Here is a 22,452-nt window from a genome sequence, read left to right on the forward strand (position 1 = left end):
TATAGGGCAAGTGTTAGTGCAGTGCTTTGTTAGGTGAGAGCGATCCATCTTTAAAAAAAAAAAAAAAATCCTCTCATGCCTGCTTTACACGCTTCAATAAATCTTTCAATCCGTCGTCGGGGTCAAGTTGTAAGTGACGCACATCCTGCATCGTTCGTGACGTATTTGCGTGTGAAACCTACGTGCGATCAAGATTGACCGAAAATACGGTGATCGCATACACGTCGTTTATTCCTCATACATTGGACGTTTTGTTGTATGAACCTAGTCAATTGTAACGTGTGACATCCCTCATACGATTTTGGTGTCTGATGCTATGTGCGCAGGTGTGCGCTCTGCACCGCAGCTTAAAAAAGGTCTGCTTCAGAGCGCAGCTGAAAAGCTGCGTTCTGAAGTGCCTCACAATGTCTGTCATGCACTAATCTCTGTCAGTCGGTCACTATCTCTGTCCCTCACTCTCTGTCCATGTCAGTCTATCCCCCTCTCTCATATACTCACCGATCCCCGATCCCCGGCTCTGCACGGCATTCACACTGCTCCGGCGGCTTTTACTATTTTGAAAAAGCCGGCCGCCCATTAAACAATCTCGTATTCCCTGCTTTACCCGCCCACCGGCGCCTATGATTGGTTACAGTGAGACACGCCCCCACGCTGAGTGACAGGTGTCACACTGCACCCAATCACAGCAGCCGGTGGGCGTGTCTATACTGTGCAGTGAAATAAATAATTAAATAATTAAAAAAAACGGCGTGCGGTCCCCCCAATTTTAAAACCAGCCAGATAAAGCCATACGGCTGAAGGCTGGTATTCTCAGGATGGGGAGCTCCACGTTATGGGGAGCCCCCCACCCTAACAATATCAGCCAACAGCCGCCCAGAATTGCCGCATACATTATATGCGGCAGTTCTGGGACTGTACCCGGCTCTTCCCGATTTGCCCTGGTGCGTTGGCAAATCGGGGTAATAAGGAGTTATTGGCAGCCCATAGCTGCCAATAAGTCCTAGATTAATCATGTCAGGCGTCTATGAGACACCCTCCATGATTAATCTGTAAATTACAGTAAATAAACACACACACCGAAAAAATCCTTTATTAGAAATAAAAAACACAAACATATACCCTGGTTCACCACTTTAATCAGCCCCAAAAAGCCCTCCTTGTCCGGCGTAATCCAGGATGCTCCAGCGTCGCTTCCAGCGCTGCTGCATGGAGGTGACCGGAGCTGCAGAATACACCGCCGCTCCGGTCATCTCCACGCAGCTAATGAAGACAGCCGGCGATCAGCTGCTGTCACTGAGGTTACCCGCTGTCACTGGATCCAGCGGTGGATGCAGCGGTGGCCGCGGGTAACCTCAGTGACCGCTCTGCTGATCGCGCTACTCACCTCAGTTGCTGCGTGGAGGTGAGAGGAGCAGCGGTGAGTAGCGCGATCAGCTGAGCGCTCACTGAGCTTACCCGCGGCCACCGCTGCATCCACCGCTGGATCCAGTGACAGCGGGTAACCTCACTGACAGCTCAGCTGATCGCCGGCTGTCTTCATTAGCTGCGTGGAGGTGACAGGAGCGGCGGTGTATTCTGCAGCTCCGGTCACCTCCATGCAGCAGCGCTGGAAGCGACGCTGCATCATCCTGGATTACGCCGGACAAGGAGGGCTTTTTGGGGCTGATTAAAGTGGTGAACCAGGGTATATGTTTGTGTTTTTTATTTCTAATACAGGATTTTTTCGGGCGTGTGTGTGTTTATTTACTGTAATTTACAGATTAATCATGGAAGGTGTCTCATAGACGCCTGACATGATTAATCTAGGACTTATTGGCAGCTATGGGCTGCCAATAACTCCTTATTACCCCGATTTGCCAACGCACCAGGGCAAATCGGGAAGAGCCGGGTACAGTCCCAGAACTGTCGCATATAATGTATGCGGCAATTCTGGGCGGCTGTTGGCTGATATTGTTAGGGTGGGGGGCTCCCCATAACGTGGAGCTCCCCATCCTGAGAATACCAGCCTTCAGCCGTATGGCTTTATCTGGCTGGTTTTAAAATTGGGGGGGACCGCACGCCGTTTTTTTTAATTATTTAATTATTTATTTCACTGCACAGTATAGACACGCCCACCGGCTGCTGTGATTGGGTGCAGTGTGACACCTGTCACTCAGCGTGGGGGCGTGTCTCACTGTAACCAATCATAGGCGCCGGTGGGCGGGTAAAGCAGGGAATACGAGATTGTTTAATGGGCGGCCGGCTTTTTCAAAACAGTAAAAGCCGCCGGAGCAGTGTGAATGCCGTGCAGAGCCGGGGATCGGGGATCGGTGAGTATGAGAGAGGGCTGCTCAATTCACTTACTCTGGAGTTTAGCGGTCACCGGTGAGTCCTTCACAGGTGACCGCTAATCAGGACGCGGCACAGACAGAGCCGCAGCATGACCATGAAGTCGGGTGAGGTTCACCCGAGTTCATTCTGACAGTGCGGCTCTGTCTGTGTCTGCTGTCATCTTCCATTCATCTCTGCTACATGGCTGTCTGTGTCTGCTGTCAGCGGCCATGTAGCAGAGCTGAATGGCAGATGACATAGTAAAACCGCATCCCTACACATTACACACACTTGGCAAGTCAATAAATAAAAAAAAAAAAGGGTGTCCAATGCATACGTCACAGAACACATGATCTAAAGGATCGCACACAAAATTGATCAATTTAACATAGACTACTAACGCTCGTGTGACAGCAAATGAACGACCTATGTGCAATCTCATTCAATCGCATATGCGACCTGGGCGTGTCACATCGCATACGAGATCGCATACCTAATTGTAAGGTGTAAAGCTGGCTTAAGTGCTGCATATGGTATGTTGGTGCAGTGTCTGATATATGGAGATCTTTATCAGAGGCAGGGAGAGATTTAAAGCTGTCCTGACATCTGCTATTAATAATCAACAATTCCAGCACTGCTACATCCCTTGTGTGTGTTCTACTAGGGATAGGCCTTGCAAATTCCTATAAAAGGTCCCAAAATTTACCAAACAACGGGTTCAGATGTAGTGTAGTACCTGTCAGCCACCATCTCAATTCATATCAGCACAGTTGCGTCCTTGTGTTGGCTTCACAGCGTACATAAACTTCATAGTACTCTACTGCTAAAAAAAAATAGTGTAAGTTTAAAAAAAAAAAAAAAAATTGCTGTCACGGCCTGTAGTTCTGCTTGAAGCAAAATACCTTAATAGCACCAACCTAGCCTCCTGGTGGTGACTTCATATCTTACAGAACCTACATAGTGTCCTGTGCTACTGAAACAAAGTATGAGTGGCAAAAAACAACACTAAAATAAAAGTGGTGTCAAACCCTGCTTTGTTTTTTTTTTAGGGCTGAAAGACATTCACAACATCTTTGTCGACTCCTCCAAGTGGTACTTTGTCCACTAAAGGTACCTTGCGTTTTTTAGACTTACAGAAACAGCTATCGTGGACAAGTTTGACAACCCGGCATCAGTAGTGTTCCACTGCCTGTACAAAAGGTCACGTTACAGTACTCACCTTCAAATAATCAAACCCAAAAAATGGAAAAAAGAGGCGGACAGGGACGTGGACGACGTGGTAGTGACAGTGGTGGTCGCCCAAGCAGTATGACCGCACCAAAGAAAAAAGTTCCTGCTCTATCTACCTCTGCCTTCCTATCCCAATTTTCTTTTACATGTGGGAAAGCACTCTTGCGCCCGATGCAGTGCAAACAGGTAATGAGTTTACTTGCAGAAAATGCCTCCAGTTACTTGTCGAGTAGAAAATCACAAGGGTCCATACAGACAGACTTGAGTATCCCAGAGGCTGTGCCATCGAATCCTCAGCCTGGTCCTCCTTCCTCACAACATCAGTATTCTAAGGAAACATATGACACCAAAGCAGGTTACTCTGAGGAACTGTTTACGGGACCCTTTGAACTTTCTTGCTTCTCACCGCACAACACCACCAACGCACGTGAGGCCGTGGTGTGCAGTGATGCACAGATCTTTGAGCGCCCAAGGCTAGAAGAAAGTCATGTTGTTGGCCGTGACATGCTGGACAATCAGGTGGAAGTGTTGGAGGAGGATGATGACACACAGTTGCCCTCAGGTCAGCCTGAAACCTCCATTACCGAAGATGTTGACCTTCAGAAATTTGAAGATGACCTGGTCGATGATGAGGTGACTGATCCAACATAGACGGGTGGCATGGATTGTGAGAGCAGCAGTGCAGAGGAGCATGTGCCCATAGTCCGCAAAAAGGCTGTAAGAGATAGGGTTTCGACCACTGCCAGAGGTCAACCAATTGTGCACATGACACCACCACCTGTGCCATCTCAGAGTCCAAGGGTCCGTGCTGCGATTGTGTGGGAGTTTTTTTCCAAGAGTCCTTCGGACCAAACGGTTGCCATTTGTCAAATCTGTCAGACCAAGCTTAGCAGAGGAAAAAATACTTTCAGCTTGGGCACCTCCAGCATGAGAAACCATATGTTAGCTAACCACACCACTAGGTGGTTGACAGCTCTAAGTAAAAAACACGATTTCCAGACTCAAAACACTGCCACTTCCCCTGGCCTGCCTGCTTCCGAAACTCCTGTGAAAGAAGGTGGCGCTGATGCCTCCTCCCAACTGATGTTTTCCACACTCAATCATCATCAACTACATATCGCTTCGGTGTCCCCGCGTTCCGTTCAGTTGTCCATACCACAGACCTTCGAAAAGAAGCGAAAATACCCTGTTAGCACCCAAGGGCAGAAACCATAACTGCACACATTGCACGATTGATAGCCCTTGAGATGTTGTTGTATTGGCTTACGGGAACAAAGGCTTTCCGCAACCTTTTGGCAGTGGCAACATAGCAATACTCTGTGCCTAGCCGCCACTGTCCCCGCGCTCCACAATCACGTGTCCGTAAACATCAAACAGGCTCTCACCAATGCCATAACAGGCAAGGTCCATTTAACGACTGACACTTGGACAAGCGGAAGTGGACATGGATGCTACATCTCACTGACGGCACACTGGGTGAACCTGGTGGCGGCTGGTACAGAGTCTGAGCCGGCAACATCCCCTATAATTCCGAGACCCATAATAGCCCCACTTCAATCAGAGTTTCAGTTGCCTCCTACACAGCAACAACTCCCTCCTCCTCCTCCTCTTCATCTGGCTCCTGTGCATCCTCCTCAACATCCGCCAGTGTCCAACCGTCGACATCATTCCCCAGCTGGGATCTCTGCATCACTGCCTCGGCTAAGCGTCAACACGCTCTACTGAAGCTCATCTGTATCGGTGAAAAATCGCACATGGCACCTGAGCTTTTGAAAGCAATAACTGAGCAGACAGATGAGTGGCTTGCACCGTTGGACCTCTGTCCAGGGATTGTAGTATGCGATAATTGTCGTAATCTGGTGGCGGCTTTAAAGCTTGGAAAGCTTGTACACGTTCCTTGTATGGCCCACGTTGTAAATTTAGTAGTTCAGCATTTTCTCAAAAAATACCATGGGATACCAGACCTACTTAACAAGGTACGATGTATTAGCACCCATTTCCACAAGTCATCTCCTTCTTTTGCTGACCTGGCCATGCTGCAGCAGCGCTTACACTTGCCTCGTCTCGGACTAATATGTGACCTCCCTACAAGATGGAATTCAACCTATCATATGTTGGCCAGGATCTATGAGCAGCAGAGAGCAGAATCTCAATTCCAGCTGAAACATCAGACGCAGCTGCCAGCATAAGTACTGCAGAATGGATGAGGATTGCAGACATTTGTCAAGTCCTAGAGAATTTTAATTACTGTACCAACATTGTGAGCAGTAATGATGCTCTTATCAGCATTACCTTACCATTCCACTGATTTGTTTATTAAAACGCTTTCTAGATGGTCTGACTGACCAAAGTGTTAATGCATCCGAAGTGTCTGTGGATCAAGACTTCACAATGGTTGCTAGTAATCCGCAGAATCTTGGCCAACAGGATCAAGCCACCTTTGGTCAGCATCATGAGGATGAGGAGTATGATGAAGAAAAGAATGGTTTGAAGTTGGTAACCAAGGGATTGACAACCCAAGCTTCAGGGCTGTCCAGCATGGATGGCCTGAGAAGGAGCAGGAGGAGGAGAGACAGACTGAGGAGGAGAGGAGGTTTAGGGAGACAGAATGTATTTTTAGCAGTGACACACAAAGGTTTCCAGTTCGGAGTCTGGGACACATGGCACAGTTCATGTCACACTGCCTTTCTCATGACTTTCAGCTAGTTCACATTTTGGCAGACAACAAATACTGGTAATGTACCTTCCTTGACCCACGCTACAAAAACAAATTTGCTTCGCTACTTGTGGAGGCAAATAAGGATTGTACTACGGAAACATTCAAGAGCGCTGTAGTGGAACAGTTGATGAAACGATTACTCTCAGATAATGCTGGCGTCAGAGGTAGCGCATTATCTCACGCAACAGGTTTACAAGGGAGGGCAACGCATAGTAGGAGCAACACAGGCGGGGGACTAATGTGCCAAAACTGGTCCATTTTCCACAAACCTTCAACTCAGAATCAGATACCGGTTGGGGGAACTATGATAAGGAGGGAACACTTAAGTAAGATGGTGAGGGACTATGTAGGTAACCATATCAGCGTGCTTTCAGAGTCTACAGTTCCCTTTAACTATTGGGTTTCCAAGCTCAACACTTGGCCAGACCTCGCCTTATACGCTTTGGAAGTGCTAGCTTAACCAGCTGCAAATGTGTTGTCTGAGCGTGTTTTCACCTCAGCAGGGTCAATAATGACAGATACTCGCACACGAGTATCCACGGAAAGTGCAGACAGTTTGACTATGATCAAAATGTACCATCGATGTATTGCCCCAGAGTATCTCAGGCCACCTGTTAACAAGACCCAATAATAACTGTAGCCCCAAAATTTGTATTTCGGAAGTTAAAATAAGTTCCATTGTTTCTCATTCAAGACTATTTTGTCTTCTATCATCTAATGAGACCGCATGACTAGTCTAACTTGTTATGCTGCTGCAATTTAATTGTTCAGCCCAATCACCCAGGGCAATAGTTTTCAAGCCATTGTACAGTTAGGTCCAGAAATATTTGGACAGTGACACAAGTTTTGTTAATTTAGCTGTTTACAAAAACATGTTCAGAAATACAATTATATATATAATATGGGCTGAAAGTGCACACTCCCAGCTGCAATATGAGAGTTTTCACATCCAAATCGGAGAAAGGGTTTAGGAATCATAGCTCTGTAATGCATAGCCTCCTCTTTTTAAAGGGACCAAAAGTAATTGGACAATGGACTCTAAGGGCTGCAATTAACTCTGAAGGCGTCTCCCTCGTTAACCTGTAATCAATGAAGTAGTTAAAAGTTCTGGGGTTGATTACAGGTGTGTGGTTTTGCATTTGGAAGCTGTTGCTGTGACCAGACAACATGCGGTCTAAGGAACTCTCAATTGAGGTGAAGCAGAACATCCTGAGGCTGAAAAAAAAGAAAAAATCCATCAGAGAGATAGCAGACATGCTTGGAGTAGCAAAATCAACAGTCGGGTACATTCTGAGAAAAAAGGAATTGACTGGTGAGCTTGGGAACTCAAAAAGGCCTGGGCGTCCACGGATGACAACAGTGGTGGATGATCGCCGCATACTTTCTTTGGTGAAGAAGAACCCGTTCACAACATCAACTGAAGTCCAGAACACTCTCAGTGAAGTAGGTGTATCTGTCTCTAAGTCAACAGTAAAGAGAAGACTCCATGAAAGTAAATACAAAGGGTTCACATCTAGATGCAAACCATTCATCAATTCCAAAAATAGGCCAGAGTTAAATTTGCTGAAAAACACCTCATGAAGCCAGCTCAGTTCTGGAAAAGTATTCTATGGACAGATGAGACAAAGATCAACCTGTACCAGAATGATGGGAAGAAAAAAGTTTGGAGAAGAAAGGGAACGGCACATGATCCAAGGCACACCACATCCTCTGTAAAACATGGTGGAGGCAACGTGATGGCATGGGCATGCATGGCTTTCAATGGCACTGGGTCACTTGTGTTTATTGATGACATAACAGCAGACAAGAGTAGCCAGATGAATTCTGAAGTGTACCGGGATATACTTTCAGCCCAGATTCAGCCAAATGCCGCAAAGTTGATCGGACGGCGCTTCATAGTACAGATGGACAATGACCCCAAGCATACAGCCAAAGCTACCCAGGAGTTCATGAGTGCAAAAAAGTGGAACATTCTGCAATGGCCAAGTCAATCACCAGATCTTAACCCAATTGAGCATGCATTTCACTTGCTCAAATCCAGACTTAAGACGGAAAGACCCACAAACAAGCAAGACCTGAAGGCTGCGGCTGTAAAGGCCTGGCAAAGCATTAAGAAGGAGGAAACCCAGCGTTTGGTGATGTCCATGGGTTCCAGACTTAAGGCAGTGATTGCCTCCAAAGGATTCGCAACAAAATATTGAAAATAAAAATATTTTGTTTGGGTTTGGTTTATTTGTCCAATTACTTTTGACCTCCTAAAATGTGGAGAGTTTGTAAAGAAATGTGTACAATTCCTACAATTTCTATCAGATATTTTTGTTCAAACTTTCAAATTAAACGTTACAATCTGCACTTGAATTCTGTTGTAGAGGTTTCATTTCAAATCCAATGTGGTGGCATGCAGAGCCCAACTAGCGAAAATTGTGTCACTGTCCAAATTTTTCTGGACCTAACTGTACCTTATGCAGTGGCACAACCACTGTTGAGGCTACACTGTCTATAACAATTGGTCAGGCAGTCTCTATGTGTGTTCTTTATTGATGCTGTGCTCCATGGTGTGTTACACATGGCCACCTGCGGAATCAGAATTTTTTTTATATCCTTGGTATGTTATGGACTGTTGCAAATCCTACCAATTTGTTTTTTAAAAAAAAGCAGTTGGGAGTACCTTCTGATGCTTTGCTCCATGGTGTTTGAACCATTCCTCCTGGGGAAACAGATTTTTTTTAAATCCTCAGTGTTAGCTAATGGAATAAAGCCTGAGTTCCAGAGTGAAACAACTGCCACTTACACGGTTCTGCATGCTTCACAAACTGCAGTCTAGGAAGCAGGCGATGAAGCCTCCTGCTCCTAACCTGCTTTTGGTCATATGCAATTGCAGCACTTCAGGGCCGGGGGGGTACTCGGTCCAGGTACGCTGTGCTGGGGAAGGTGACAGGGCCCTCCGCAAGCAGGGCTTGAGTCCCAGTGTAGTGTTGCTGTGAGCTGTAGTGCGGCTTTGGAGTGCACAGCAGTAATAAGTTACACACGACAGTCTTTGCAGTTTAAAAGGGTTTAACTCACTTAAGTCCGGTGGAGTCACCCGGTCGAGTTGCACCGCAGGTCTTCTTTCTCCCCTATGCTGGCTTGAGACCTGGTGAAGCCTCCCATTGCACCATTGCACTTAGTCAATCTTTTGGTCCCCGTGGTGTGAAATTCTTGGGGTCCTTGCTTTCTCTCTGTCATTTTTCCCTGGGCACATACAACAGGCCCTGCGAACCTTTCGTGGGTTGGACCTTACTTCAGTGCCCGCTCCCAGGTTCTTCTCTTGAGGTTGCGTTCCATATCTATGGCGGTAATGGACCATGAAAGTCCGCTCTCAACTCTGGATTAGCAGATGGCTTTAAGCTTCTCTCTGCCCTAGCGTCCAGTCCCTTGTCGTGCTTTGTCCCTTGGGTACTGCTCTCTGTTCCCCTCCAGGTGACCAGTCTCCTCTGTACTCTCTGGGGTCTCAACCACTCCACTTTTACTCCTTCTCATTCCCTGGGCACAGCCTCACTGGCTGAACTCCCAGACTCCACTCTCTGACCTGGCTGCCTGCCAGGCTCTAACTTTTTGAATTTCTGTCCTTAGACAGACTGTCCCCCTGGTCAGCCACTGGCTGACTCCTTTCTGCCTAGCAACCCTTCTTCTCTAGCTTCCCAAACTGACCACACCCCCTCCCTGGGCTACCAGCTACGGGATTGGGCAGGTCCCAGCCTATGGACAGCTACCCCTTTAATCCACTACATGCTGAGTCCTGCTCCCAGGAGGTGACAATTTGGGTGTATGAGGTGTGGGTGCCAGCAACGGATATTCCAGAAGGCCCAGGGTTCCTGCAGAGTCCTATGGTAAGCATACCCAAGGGTGCTGCACAATAATCATCATCGTCATTAGCTTCGATGTCCCAGGGTGGCATTTACTTGTCCATAAAACAGACATTACTGAATAATTTGAATAGAATTTGAATAGAGGGCCACTAGAGCCGGTGGTGTTGGGGGAGGAGGAGGGCATGGCCAACATCCCAAAGGGCACATTGTAGCTCACCTTTTAAAGTGCTGTCAAATATGTCCCAAAAAAGGAGGTGCGAGACAGACGAGCCCTTTCTAATTGAAAAATGGAGAAAAATGTAAAAAACTAAATGTGTGAACATATGCTAAAGTTGTTTTTTTTTAGGCCGGGGCTTGATTTTACATTTTTTTAAAGTGATTAGGCACTACAAACTGTTTCTTCTCAATTTCCCCTCTTTTACTTTGGTTTGAGAGCTGTTCTGGCTACGTAAAAGCTGCGTACTGCTCTGAGCACGTTATTCCAAGACACGAGAAATGCAGTCATGCACCTTCTACAGGCTGTGCCCTTACGGTTTCTGCCTTTTCCCACCCATTTCAGTCTTTTCCTCAGTCACCACAACTCACCGTTAGGTCCAATGTCAAATTATTCGGGTTTCCCATAGACGTACATTGGGTGTCGAATATTCGCAAATAGTCAAATAGCGGCAACCTATTCGTCGGATATTCGTCGAAGCGGATATTTTGGTATTTGATCATCCCTATTAATAAACTTCTTAAATGTTGTTTTGAGCACTTTGAGAGGTGCAGTTTTAAGAATGGGGTCACTTTGGGTATTTTGTGTCACATAGGCATGTCAAAGTCATTCAAATGTGATGGCGGCCAGATCAATTATACTCACTAAACTATACCCCCCTGATAGGTAAAATATTGGAGGAATTGCAAAGGTGGCATCACTTACCAATATCCCTTCTGGGTAGATGTCATTTGATCAAAATGATTAGCTTTGCCAGACTCCTATATCCCTTGCAAACCCTACCCCTGATTTTAAAACACTCGGACATAAACAAATTGAAGAAGGTCTTTATACACTTTATTTGGATATGTAAAAGACCCAGAATCGCTGTAGATAAATTGATGCTATTAAGAAATGAAGGAGGGGTTAATTTCCCAAACACATGGGCTTACAATATCGCCTCTTTGTTCAGGCATGTGGTGGATTGGATGCACGACTTGAGTTGCTACTCAAACACACATCTAGAACGACAGTTAGCCGCCCCATGGGACCTGATAGCTCTTATCCACACTAAACAAGCCAAACTGTCACAGTCGGTAAAATCCTCCTTTCTACTAAGGGACACTATAATGTGCTGGAAAATAGTAAGGAAAGCTTTCCAACTCCCCTTCTTGATCTCTAAACAAATGCCAATATTTGGCCACCCCGAATTCCCCCAGGGAGCAGAGATCAGGATGGTAATTGGACAGACAAGTGACCATTTACAGAAGGCGGGGAGTATTAAGAGCTTAGAGGATAAAAAATGGATGTCTCCACAAGAAATCATGGTCAAATTCCAGATACATGGTAAGCATTTCATGCAGATCCTGCAGCTTCGGTCTTTCTGTCAATACAGACTCAGTTAGAAAAGGAAGCTACCTCTCATGCCCTAGATGAAATTATTGGCCCATGTACCCAAATGGTGAGCATTTCCTCACTGTACGGTAATATAAGACACAAATTTTTGAAAGCAAGACAGAGTAAACTGTTTAGGGCATGGGAGAGGTGGACTAGAGATGAGGAGATAGCGGAGACAATACTGCAAGGCTGGGGACTAGTGAGAAAATCCATCTTGTGTGAGAGATGGAGGGAGACTTATTTTAAACTCATGCACACAGCCCTGTATCGATTTATCATCCCGCCTTCCCTTAGTTGCCCTGACAGAATTAAAGCATGTCCTAAATGTAGGGTGCCCTTTACAAACCTTTGGCACGCGGTGTGGGAATGCACAGAAGTACTAACATACTGGAAGCTAATAATGGACCAGATCCAGGCATGTTGGGGAACAGAACTTCCACAAGCACCACAGGCTTTGCTTTTCCATCAGCTTCGTCCCCCTGAATCTGAATCTTAACTTGGGATAGACAAAGTGAAGATCCCTAGAAATATTCACACATTTTTAATTGTGGCTTTACAAAATCTTTTTAGCGAGTGGCTTAAAACAAATATTCCATCAATGGGATCAATAATATCTCAAATGAAACAATTATTAGGACTAGAATTGAGAGAAGCTGAAAGGAGCAAAGAAAAATCAGCAGGGAAAGTTTTTCCGCTGTGGAAACAGTTTATAGGGTTCCTCTATAGTCCTCAGGAAATTCTGAAAATAGTCAGTCCTCTTCGTCATACGGAATGGTACTGTCTGGAAGACCTGGGGGGGACATTGGAGGCTTTAGGGACATCATCAATTACTTAATGTGCATTATATGGAATCGGTGGCTGATACCATCACAGAGGCATAAATGTGGAAGGGTTCACATTCTCACTCATTGTTCATTGTTTGTCTACACGTCTTCTTTCCCTTTTTTTTTTTTCTTTTTTCATATGTTAATACTCTTTCTATTTTTCCTTCTCTTTTGTTTTAATAGCTTAAATTAAAAAGATTTTAACTACCAAATGTGATGTGAAAACTATGTTTCAAAAATGGTGTTGATGTAAAGTAGACATGTGGGGAATGTTATTTATTAATTATTTTGTGTTGTATAATTAGCATACAAATTTAAATTTGAAAAATTGTGACATTTTTCAAAATGTTGGGCCAAATACTTTTTATATTTTCATAAAAAAAATACAAATCATTTTAACCAAAATTTCAAATTTACCGCTAACATTAAGTACAATGTGTCATGAAAAAACTTTCTCAGATTCACTGTGATATGATGAAGCAGTCTAGAGTTATTACCACATACAGTCATATGAAAAAGTTTGGGCACCCCTAGTAATGTTAACCTTTTTTCTTTATAACAATTTGGGTTTTTGAAACAGCTATTTCAGTTTCATATATCTAATAACTGATGGACTCAGTAATATTTCTGGATTGAAATGAGGTTTATTGTACTAACAGAAAATGTGCAATCCGCATTTAAACAAAATTTGACAGGTACAAAAGTATGGGCAACTCAACATAAAAGTGACATTAATATTTTGTAGATCCTCCTTTTGCAAAAATAACAGCCTCTAGTTGCTTCCTGTAGCTTTTAATGAGTTCCTGGATCCTGGATGAAGGAATATTTGACCATTCCTGTTTACAAAACAATTCCAGTTCAGTTAAGTTTGATGGTTGCCGAGCATGGACAGCAGGCTTCAAATCATCCCACAGATGTTCAATGATATTCAGGTCTGGGGACTGGGATGGCCATTCCAGAACATTGTAATTGTTCCTCTGCATGAATGCTTGAGTACATTTGGAGCAGTGTTTTGGATCATTGTCTTGATGAAATAACCATCCCCTGCGTAACTTCAACTTCGTCACTGATTCTTGCACATTATTGTCAAGAATCTGCTGATACTGAGTTGAATCCATGCGACCCTCAACTTTAACAAGATTCCCGGTGCCGGCATTGGCCACACAGCTCCAAAGCATGACCACCAAATTTTACTGTGGGTAGCAAGTGCTTTTCTTGGAATACCATTTTTTTTGCCTCCATGCATAATGCCTTTTTGTATGACCAAACAGCTCAATCTTTGTTTCATCAGTCCACAGGATCTTCTTCCAAAATGTAACTGGCTTGTTCAAACGTGCTTTTGCATACCTCAGGTGACTCTGTTTGGGGCGTGCTTGCAGAAATGGCTTCTTTCGCATCACTCTCCCATACAGCTTTTCATTGTGCAAAGTGCGCTGTATTGTTGACCGATGCACATTTACACCATCTGCAGCAAGATGATGCTGCAGGTCTTTGGAGGTGGTCTGTGGATTGTCCTTGACTGTTCTCACCATTCTTCTTCTCTGCCTTTCTGATATTTTTCTTGGCCTGCCACTTCTGAGCTTAACAAGAACTGTACCTGTGTTCTTCCATTTCCTTACTATGTTCCTCACAGTGGAAACTGACAGGTTAAATCTCTGAGACAACTTTTTGTATCCTTCCCCTGAACAACTATGTTGAATAATCTTTGTTTTCAGATCATTTGAGAGTTGTTTTGAGGAGCCCATGATGCTACTCTTCATAGGAGATTCAAATAGGAGAACAACTTGCAAGTGGCCACCTTAAATACCTTTTCTCGTGATTGGATACACCTGCCTATGAAGTTCAAAGCTCAATGAGGTTAGAAAACCAATTTAGTGCTTCAGTAAGTCAGTAAAAAGTAGTTAGGCGTATTCAAATCCAGAAATTGATAAGGGTGCCCATACTTTTGCACCTGTCAAATTTTGTTTAAATGCAGATTGCACATTTTCTGTTAGTACAATAATCCTCATTTCAATCCAGAAATATTACTGAGTCCATCAGTTATTAGATATATGAAACTGAAATAGCTGTTGCAAAAACCCAAATTGTTATAAAGAAAAAAGGTTAACATTAATAGGGGTGCCCAAACTTTTTCCTTTTGACTGTATATAGTAAAAATGGACCATGGTCACAGGACTGGTCATGACCGACACTAATTTGTGTTTTTGTAAATAGCTGCACCTCCTGTAAATTGTACTGTACTGTACTGTACTGTAAACTGTAAATTGTCACTGGTCAGATAATGTACAAAATGGCTTTATCCTTAAGGGGTTACATTACACAATTAATATATTAAAAAATGTATTATTCAAAAAGTGAATTTCTCAACTGAATAACAACACCATTTACAGGCGATAGCGTAAGCAAAAATAACAATATACGGTAATGTAGTTTTGACCACTGGTAATACACAGCTTAATTTACATAATTGTACCAAGCCTCAAACAACCAGAACTGGGTAAAGTATTTTTTCATAGTAAGGCCTTCCTTCAGGCATCTATGATCTTCACGTACGCAAAAAAATGGTACAAGTGTCATGAGTGTTTTAGATCTGATTTTCATCAGTATTTGATCAGGGTCTATAATATTATGGCCATATTTTATTATGGCCATTCGGTGCATTTGTTTAACATTAGTCAAGTTTGTTAGATGCAAATGCAACTGGTATCAGTGGGAGTTTTTAGTGCTTACCTCAGCTAAGTGGGACAGTCTGTGACCACTGACCAAGTGTACCTGTTCTTTCATGATTCATGATAATTTATGCTACAAATGCATTCCATCATATAGGGTAACTCCAGTATTCAAGAGACAACAGAGGGTCAAAGAGGCTTTTGAATTTTTTATTTTTTGATTTGTTGCAAAAAGCCAACGCTACCACTGCGACCACTGCCTGGGAATTTGTCCATTACACCGGGGGACTCACTGAAGGCACACTGCTCCTCTATCCTCAACATCCTGCCCCACTAACCTGACATATGATTTGTCTCTCTATTCTCGGGCACCTTACCCATACCACATATGCCCTGAGGACCATCTGATAGTGCAGATTTTTTTCACCCAAACCTTCAATGCTTTATACTTAAAACCCTGATGAAGGCTTCCTAAAAGCTGAAACGTCGTTTTGCTTAGGTTAAGGTGCACCCCTCTTTTCAACAAATAAAAAAATAAAAAATTCAAAAATCTATCTGACCCTCTGTTGTCTCTTGAGTGCTGGAGTTACCATTTATGATTACTGATTTTTTCCTCCCAGCACCTACTTATATTTTGTTCATCTTTCACAAATGCATTCCAGTCACTGACTGAAGTAACATGGCTGTGGCGCATGGCTGTGGTGCACGTCACTTGAAGGATGCACAAATTCATTAGCAGACTCTTGCCTCTTAATGATATTGGTGTATATTCCTGCAGTGCACAGTTCATCAAGACTGCCGTGCAAAACACTGCAAATCAAGCTCTTTTTTTTTACCATGTCTTTATTAGCCAGAAATTCTACTACTGGAAAAGTGTAACTAATTATTCACTAATGTTGAACTTTTTTTTGTTATTTATTAAGGTCTTCAAGTTGTGCTAAACTCCATAATTAAAGCTATGGTTCCCCTTCTGCATATAGCATTGCTGGTTCTATTTATGATCATTATATATGCTATTGTCGGACTGGAGCTGTTTTCTGGGAAGATGCATAAGACTTGCTATTATAAAGAAACAGGTAATAACTGAAGTTAATAACATTCACATCCTTCATATGTTCAGTATACAGTTTATCTGATGTTTGCTTTTAAACCCTTTACTTTACAGACAGTATACAGTAGTTCTACAACTACAATTAGATTGCTAGGTTGTTTTTATTAATAGATTTGGAACATTTGCATAAAAATTGTACATCAACAAATTGTCAGCAGGTTTCTACAACTTCCATCTACTATTGTGTAGAGGAGACCAAAAACTAAGCATGATAGCTAGATGGAGGACAAAGGAGACCTTTAGGTGACCCAGAAAACACATAGAACTGGACTGTGAGAAGTCATTAAGCTGAATGTTACTTTTTTATATTATATTATTATTATTATTACTACTACTACTGCTATGTTATACCTTTTTGGTCATTTTAAAGTGACTGAACAACTTCTATAAGTTAATCCTGCAGAGTAGAGAGCTGTGCTAAGTAGTGATGGGCGAACCCAAACTGTAAAGTTCAGGGTTCGTACTGAACACATAGTGTTCGTGCACACGATCCCGAACACAAGATTTCCTGGGAAACTCGTGTTACAGTTCGGATCCAGTTCAGGTCCAGGGGCTGTAAAAACAAGCACATTATTAAAAAACATTATGATTATACTTACCGATCCCCCGACCCGTCCTGTGGACCTGCTATCTCACTGTTATTCACTGCACTGCTCATCATTCAGCAGTCTTCGGCTGTTTTCGGTGACGTCAGGGTTCTCTGAGTCCATGAGTCATGGACTCGATTGAACTTTGACTGTCACTGTGCAAGTCTTGCATAGGTATCACCCGGCATGGCGCACACTCTCCTGACAGGAGCGGGTCGGCTGCATGTATTTCCATGCAGCTGAGGCGATCCTGTCAGGAGAGTGTCAGGCTGTGCCAGGTGATGCAATGTGAGACTCGCACGAGTCATGCGCAAGTGGAATCATACCCTGAGTGTCAGCCTGCTTCTCGCTTTGTATAGATGCTTGTCTGTACAGAGCAATGAAGCAGAGCTGACATTGCCTTACCCATGGACTACGTCAGGCTAAGGATTTTTTTTTTAATAAAGATGGAGTCTCTAAATGTTTTTTTTTCTTTTATATCTAATAAAAAAAATGGTTTATTTTGTTTTTTTTACTGTTTGCTAGAAATTCATGGTGGCCATGTCTAATTTGGCATGACACCATTAATGTCAGGCTTAGTACCAACTGAGAATACAAAGCTGGTATTAACCCCTTTATTACCCAGCATGCCACCACCATCAGGACCGCCAGTTGAGCCGGGTAAAGTGCCTGGAAATAGCGCTAAGAAACAACATTTTCAGGGGTAGCTGCGAGCTGCAGTTTTTAGCTTGGGCCTTACCATGCTGAGAATCCCAACCCACAGCTGCCTGGTTTTACCTGACTGGTGATCAAAATATGGCGGGAGCCCAAGCATTTTTTTAAATTATTATTATTTTGGGCTTCCCTGTGTTTAGATTGCCAGCCAAGGTAAAGCCATGCCGATGGGGGTGGCAGCCCGTAGCCATCCGCTTTATCTGCGCTGAGAATCAAAAATACTGTGAAGCGCTATGTCATTTTTTAAAATTATTTCTTTATTTTAACATTACTATATATTTGAGGGACCCATCAGCCAATCACAGACGCTGTCACGCAGTATGGGCGTCTGTGATTGGCTGTTGGAGTAACTTTGAATTTGCCCATACATTCTAGATGCTAAAATGTATAGGCTGGTTTCAAGTTACTCCAACAGACAATCACAGACGCCCACTCTGTGACAGCATCTCTGATTGTCTGTTTTCTTAACAGTAAATTAAAACAACAACACAGAGAAAAATATATTTTAAATAAAACAGAAGATATTTAGGACAACATCTTTTATTACTAAAAAAAAAAAACCCTCCGACGTAGTCCAAAGTCGGGCGAGCATCTTCACCTCTGCTACATCTGTGCGAGGAGACAAACACAGGTCTTCTCACAAAGACTCAGCTGAGAGCCGTCAGAGACTTCACCCGAGTGCACAGCTGAGGCCGGTCAGCTTTGCCCCCGCGTAACCACCACTGATTATAGGACCTTCCATGATATCAAAGCCATGTGACCAGTCTGTAACTCATGAGGTAATACAACATTCACACCAGACTAGCCACATGGCTATGACGTCATGAAGGTCCTGTAGTCAGTGGTGGTTACACGGGGGCACAGCAATGATCGTACCCGGGAGAGAGAGTTTGCAGGACGTGTCGCAGGGCCTGTAAGTATAATGACAATGTTTATTATTAACTGTATTCTTTATTTTACAGCCCCCCCCTCCCATCACATAACTGTAAGGTCCAAGTTCAGGGTTCGACCACAAGTTCATGTTATCTTCGGCCCCGAACTCGAACTATACAAAATGTTCGGGCCAGGCTCCCGATCCAGAATATAGAGGGGTTTACCCATCACTAGTGCTAACCCAGTGACATATGAAAAAGTAATATGTCTTAATTTAGTGTTTGCATTGTACATAGTATTTAATAATGAGACAAAATACAGTAAACACATCCATTTAACATTCATGTTGTCAGTATTTTAAGGTGTCCTTCCCAACTTTGTTTCTTATCATATTATATTATATCATATATCAGGGCAGCTAAATAAAGGAGATACAGTAATTGGCCAAAAGTGCTGACACCCTTGAAAATATTCCAGAAATTGAAGTATTTCTCCTATAAAATTATTCTAATTACATGGTTTGTCATACACATGATTATTTCCTTTGTCGGTATTGGAAGAAGGTGGTTACTATTATCCAAAGATTGCCTTTAATTTAGGTAAAAGCTAATCTTTATTACATATACATTAAAAGGGAAATAAAACTGGCAACATACACAAATAAATTGTGTCTGGTAATGTGATTTACCCTAATACTGATGGCTTACAGGGTACAGAGACAATAACCAAATAGGGAGAGGGGAAACTAGGTAGCCATAAAATTTGGTACTATCTTAAAACCCATCCTGCGTGACAACATATGTGAGGGTACTGAGAATGTAGAGTCCCTATGGGTGGAGATAAGGGGGGGAGAATGAACAATAAAATACTGATAGGGGTGTGTTATAAGACGCCGAATATTATGGAAGAGGTAGAGTATCTCCTCATAAAGCAAATTGATAAAGCAGCGAGTCTCGGAGAGGTAATTATTATGGGGGACTTTAACTATCCTGATATAAATTGGGTTACAGAAACTTGCAGTTCCAGCAAAGGAAATAGATTTTTGATAACAATGAAAGATAATTACCTTTCACAAATGGTACAGGACCCCACAAGAGGGGGAGCACTACTAGATCTTGTACTAACCAATAGGCCAGACCGCATATCAAATATACAAGTTGGGGGTTATTTGGGGAATAGTGATCACAAAATAATAAGTTTTCATGTATTTTTTAGTAAGATGTATAGTAGATGGGCTACAAGGACACTAAACTTCAGGAAAGCAAATTTTAAATGGTTGAGAGATGATCTTAGTGCAATAAACTGGGATGATGTACTAAGTAATAAAAGTACACAAAGTAAATGGGAGACTTTTATGAGCATCCTGAATAGGGCTTGTGCAGAAAATATACCCTATAGGAACAAACATGCTAGAAATAGGAGGAAACCCCTATGGCTAAATAGAGCTGTAAGGGAAGCAATAAAAGAAAAACAGAAAGCCTTAAAAAAATTAAAGAGGGTAGGTAGTGATGAGGCATTATATAATTATAGAAAATTAAATAAAATATGTAAAAAGCAAATTAAGTTAGCTAAGTTTGAGACAGAGAGACTCATGGCGAGAGAAAGTAAAAATAATCCTAAAATATTCTTTAACTACATAAACAGTAAAAACTGAAAAGCGATAGTGTTGGCCCCCTTAAAAATAGTCTTGGTGAAATGGTGGAGGGGGATGAGGGCAAAATCAACCTGCTGAATGACTTTTTTTCTACGGTTTTTATAAAAGAAAATGCCATGGCAGATGACATGACCAGTGATACCATAAATTCACCCTTGAATATTACCTGCTTAACCCAGCAGGAAGTACGCCGCCGCCTCAAAATCACTAAGGTTGACAAATCTCCGGGCCCGGATGGCATACACCCCAGAGTACTACAGGAATTGAGTTCTGTGATAGATAGACCATTATTTTTAATCTTCACAAATTCCTTAATAATAGGATCGGTACCGCAGGACTGGCGCATAGCAAATGTGGTGCCAATATTCAAAAAGGGGACAAAAACTAAGCTGGGAAATTATAGGCCGGTAAGTTTAACCTCTACGATTGGTAAAATCCTTGAGGGTTTCTTGAGAGATGCTATACTAGAGTATCTCAAGAAAAATAACCTTATGACAGAGTATCAACATGGGTTTATGAGGGATCGATCCTGTCAAACTAATTTGATCAGCTTCTATGAAGAGGTAAGTTCAAGCCTGGACCAGGGAAATGCAGTGGATGTTGTGTATATGGACTTTTCAAAAGCTTTTGATATGGTGCCACACAAAAGGTTGGTACATAAAATGAGAATAATGGGGATAGGAGAAAATATGTGTAACTGGGTTAAAAACTGGCTCAGTGATAGGAAACAAAGGGTGGTTATTAACGGTACGTACTCGGACTGGGTCTCAGTTCATAGTGGGGTATCACAGGGGTCAGTATTGGGCCCGCTTCTTTTCAACATATTTATTAATGACCTTGTTGGGGGCATGCGGAGTAGAATTTCAATATTTGCAGATGATACTAAACTCTGCAGGGTAATCAATACAGAGGAGGATAATTTTATATTACAGTGAGATTTATGTAAATTGGAGGATTGGGCTGAGAAGTGGCAAATGAAGTTTAATGTAGGTAAATGTAAGGTCATGCACTTGGGTAGAGGAAATAAAATGTATAATTATGTACTTAATTGTAGAACACTGGGTAAAACAGACACAGAAAAAGACTTGGGTGTATGGGTGGATGGTAAACTTAACTTTAGTGGACAGTGTCAGGCAACTGCTGCCAGGGCTAATAAAATAATGGGATGTATTAAAAGAGGTATAAGTGTTCATGAAAAAAATATAGTTCTACCTCTGTACAAGTCACTAGTGCGACCGCACTTAGAATACTGTGGACAATTCTGGTCACCGATATAGAAGAAGGACATAGCTGAACTGGAGAGGGTGCAGAGAAGAGCGACCAAGATTATTAGAGGAATGGGTGGGCTGCAATACAAAGACAGGTTATTAAACTTGGGGTTATTTAGTTTGGTAAAACAAAGGCTTAGGGGGGATCTAATCACAATGTATAAATATATGGGGGGACAGTACAGAGACCTTTCCAAAGATCTTTTTACACTTAGGCCTGTGACTGGAAGACGGGGGCATGCGCTACGTCTTGAGGAAAGAAGGTTTAATCACAATCACAGACGAGGATTCTTTACTGTACGAGCAGTGAGACTATGGAACTCTCTGCCGCATGATGTTGTAATGAGTGATTCACTACTAACATTTAAGCAGAGCCTGGACGCCTTTCTTGAAAAATTTAATATTACCAGTTATGTATATTAAATTTTATGACAGGGTGTTGATCCAGGGAACTAGTGTGATTGTCATATGTGAAGTCAGGAAGGAATTTTTTTTCCCCATTAGAACTTGTTTGCCACATTGGTTTTTTTTTGCCTTCCTCTGGATCAACATGTTAGGCTACGGGTTGAAATAGATGGACTTAGAGTCTCCATTCAACCTTAAAAACTATGAACTATGATACTATGAAGATGGCACCCTAGAAACAACACAAGTTGTGGAGCCACCGCTCAATGTGGACTCTCCCTGACTGTCTCTATAGAGCCCTAAATGAATCACTCACCAATACCAACAGTATCTGAAAAATAAACGAAAGGGTGGGATACAAGAGTTATCAGACCATCCCAGTAGTAAAAAGTCAAAAAATTATAGTAATACCTTTTTATACCTTACTTACAACATCAAATTCAAATGTTCACTCATGCATGAATAGTGATACAGCAGGTTCCCAATGGATATACTTAATATAAGTTACTTGTCAAGCGTTTTGCTAATGTATTGTGGAATAAAAATGACATGTAAGGGCTGAAAACGAAGAAAAAAGGCCTTAATCCCTTTCCCTCCCCAGATGCAGGTTTACAGGTAGACTGATAGTTTATGGCTCAGATTGATACTG

General features: G+C 42.7%; 1 protein-coding gene across 2 annotated transcripts in view; it reads left to right on the forward strand.

Moving 5' to 3' along the window:
* Window positions 1-22,452, forward strand: part of CACNA1S (calcium voltage-gated channel subunit alpha1 S) — a 2,360,423-nt gene that overhangs the window by 513,554 nt on the left and 1,824,417 nt on the right. For both annotated transcript variants that reach the window (XM_075352638.1, XM_075352639.1), the window contains exon 6: window positions 16,115-16,267. In XM_075352638.1, coding sequence (XP_075208753.1) covers window positions 16,115-16,267 — 153 coding nt within the window. The remainder of the gene's footprint in view (window positions 1-16,114; window positions 16,268-22,452) is intronic.

This window comes from Anomaloglossus baeobatrachus, chromosome 1 (assembly GCF_048569485.1).
Source record: "Anomaloglossus baeobatrachus isolate aAnoBae1 chromosome 1, aAnoBae1.hap1, whole genome shotgun sequence".
NCBI lineage: Eukaryota > Metazoa > Chordata > Amphibia > Anura > Aromobatidae > Anomaloglossus > Anomaloglossus baeobatrachus.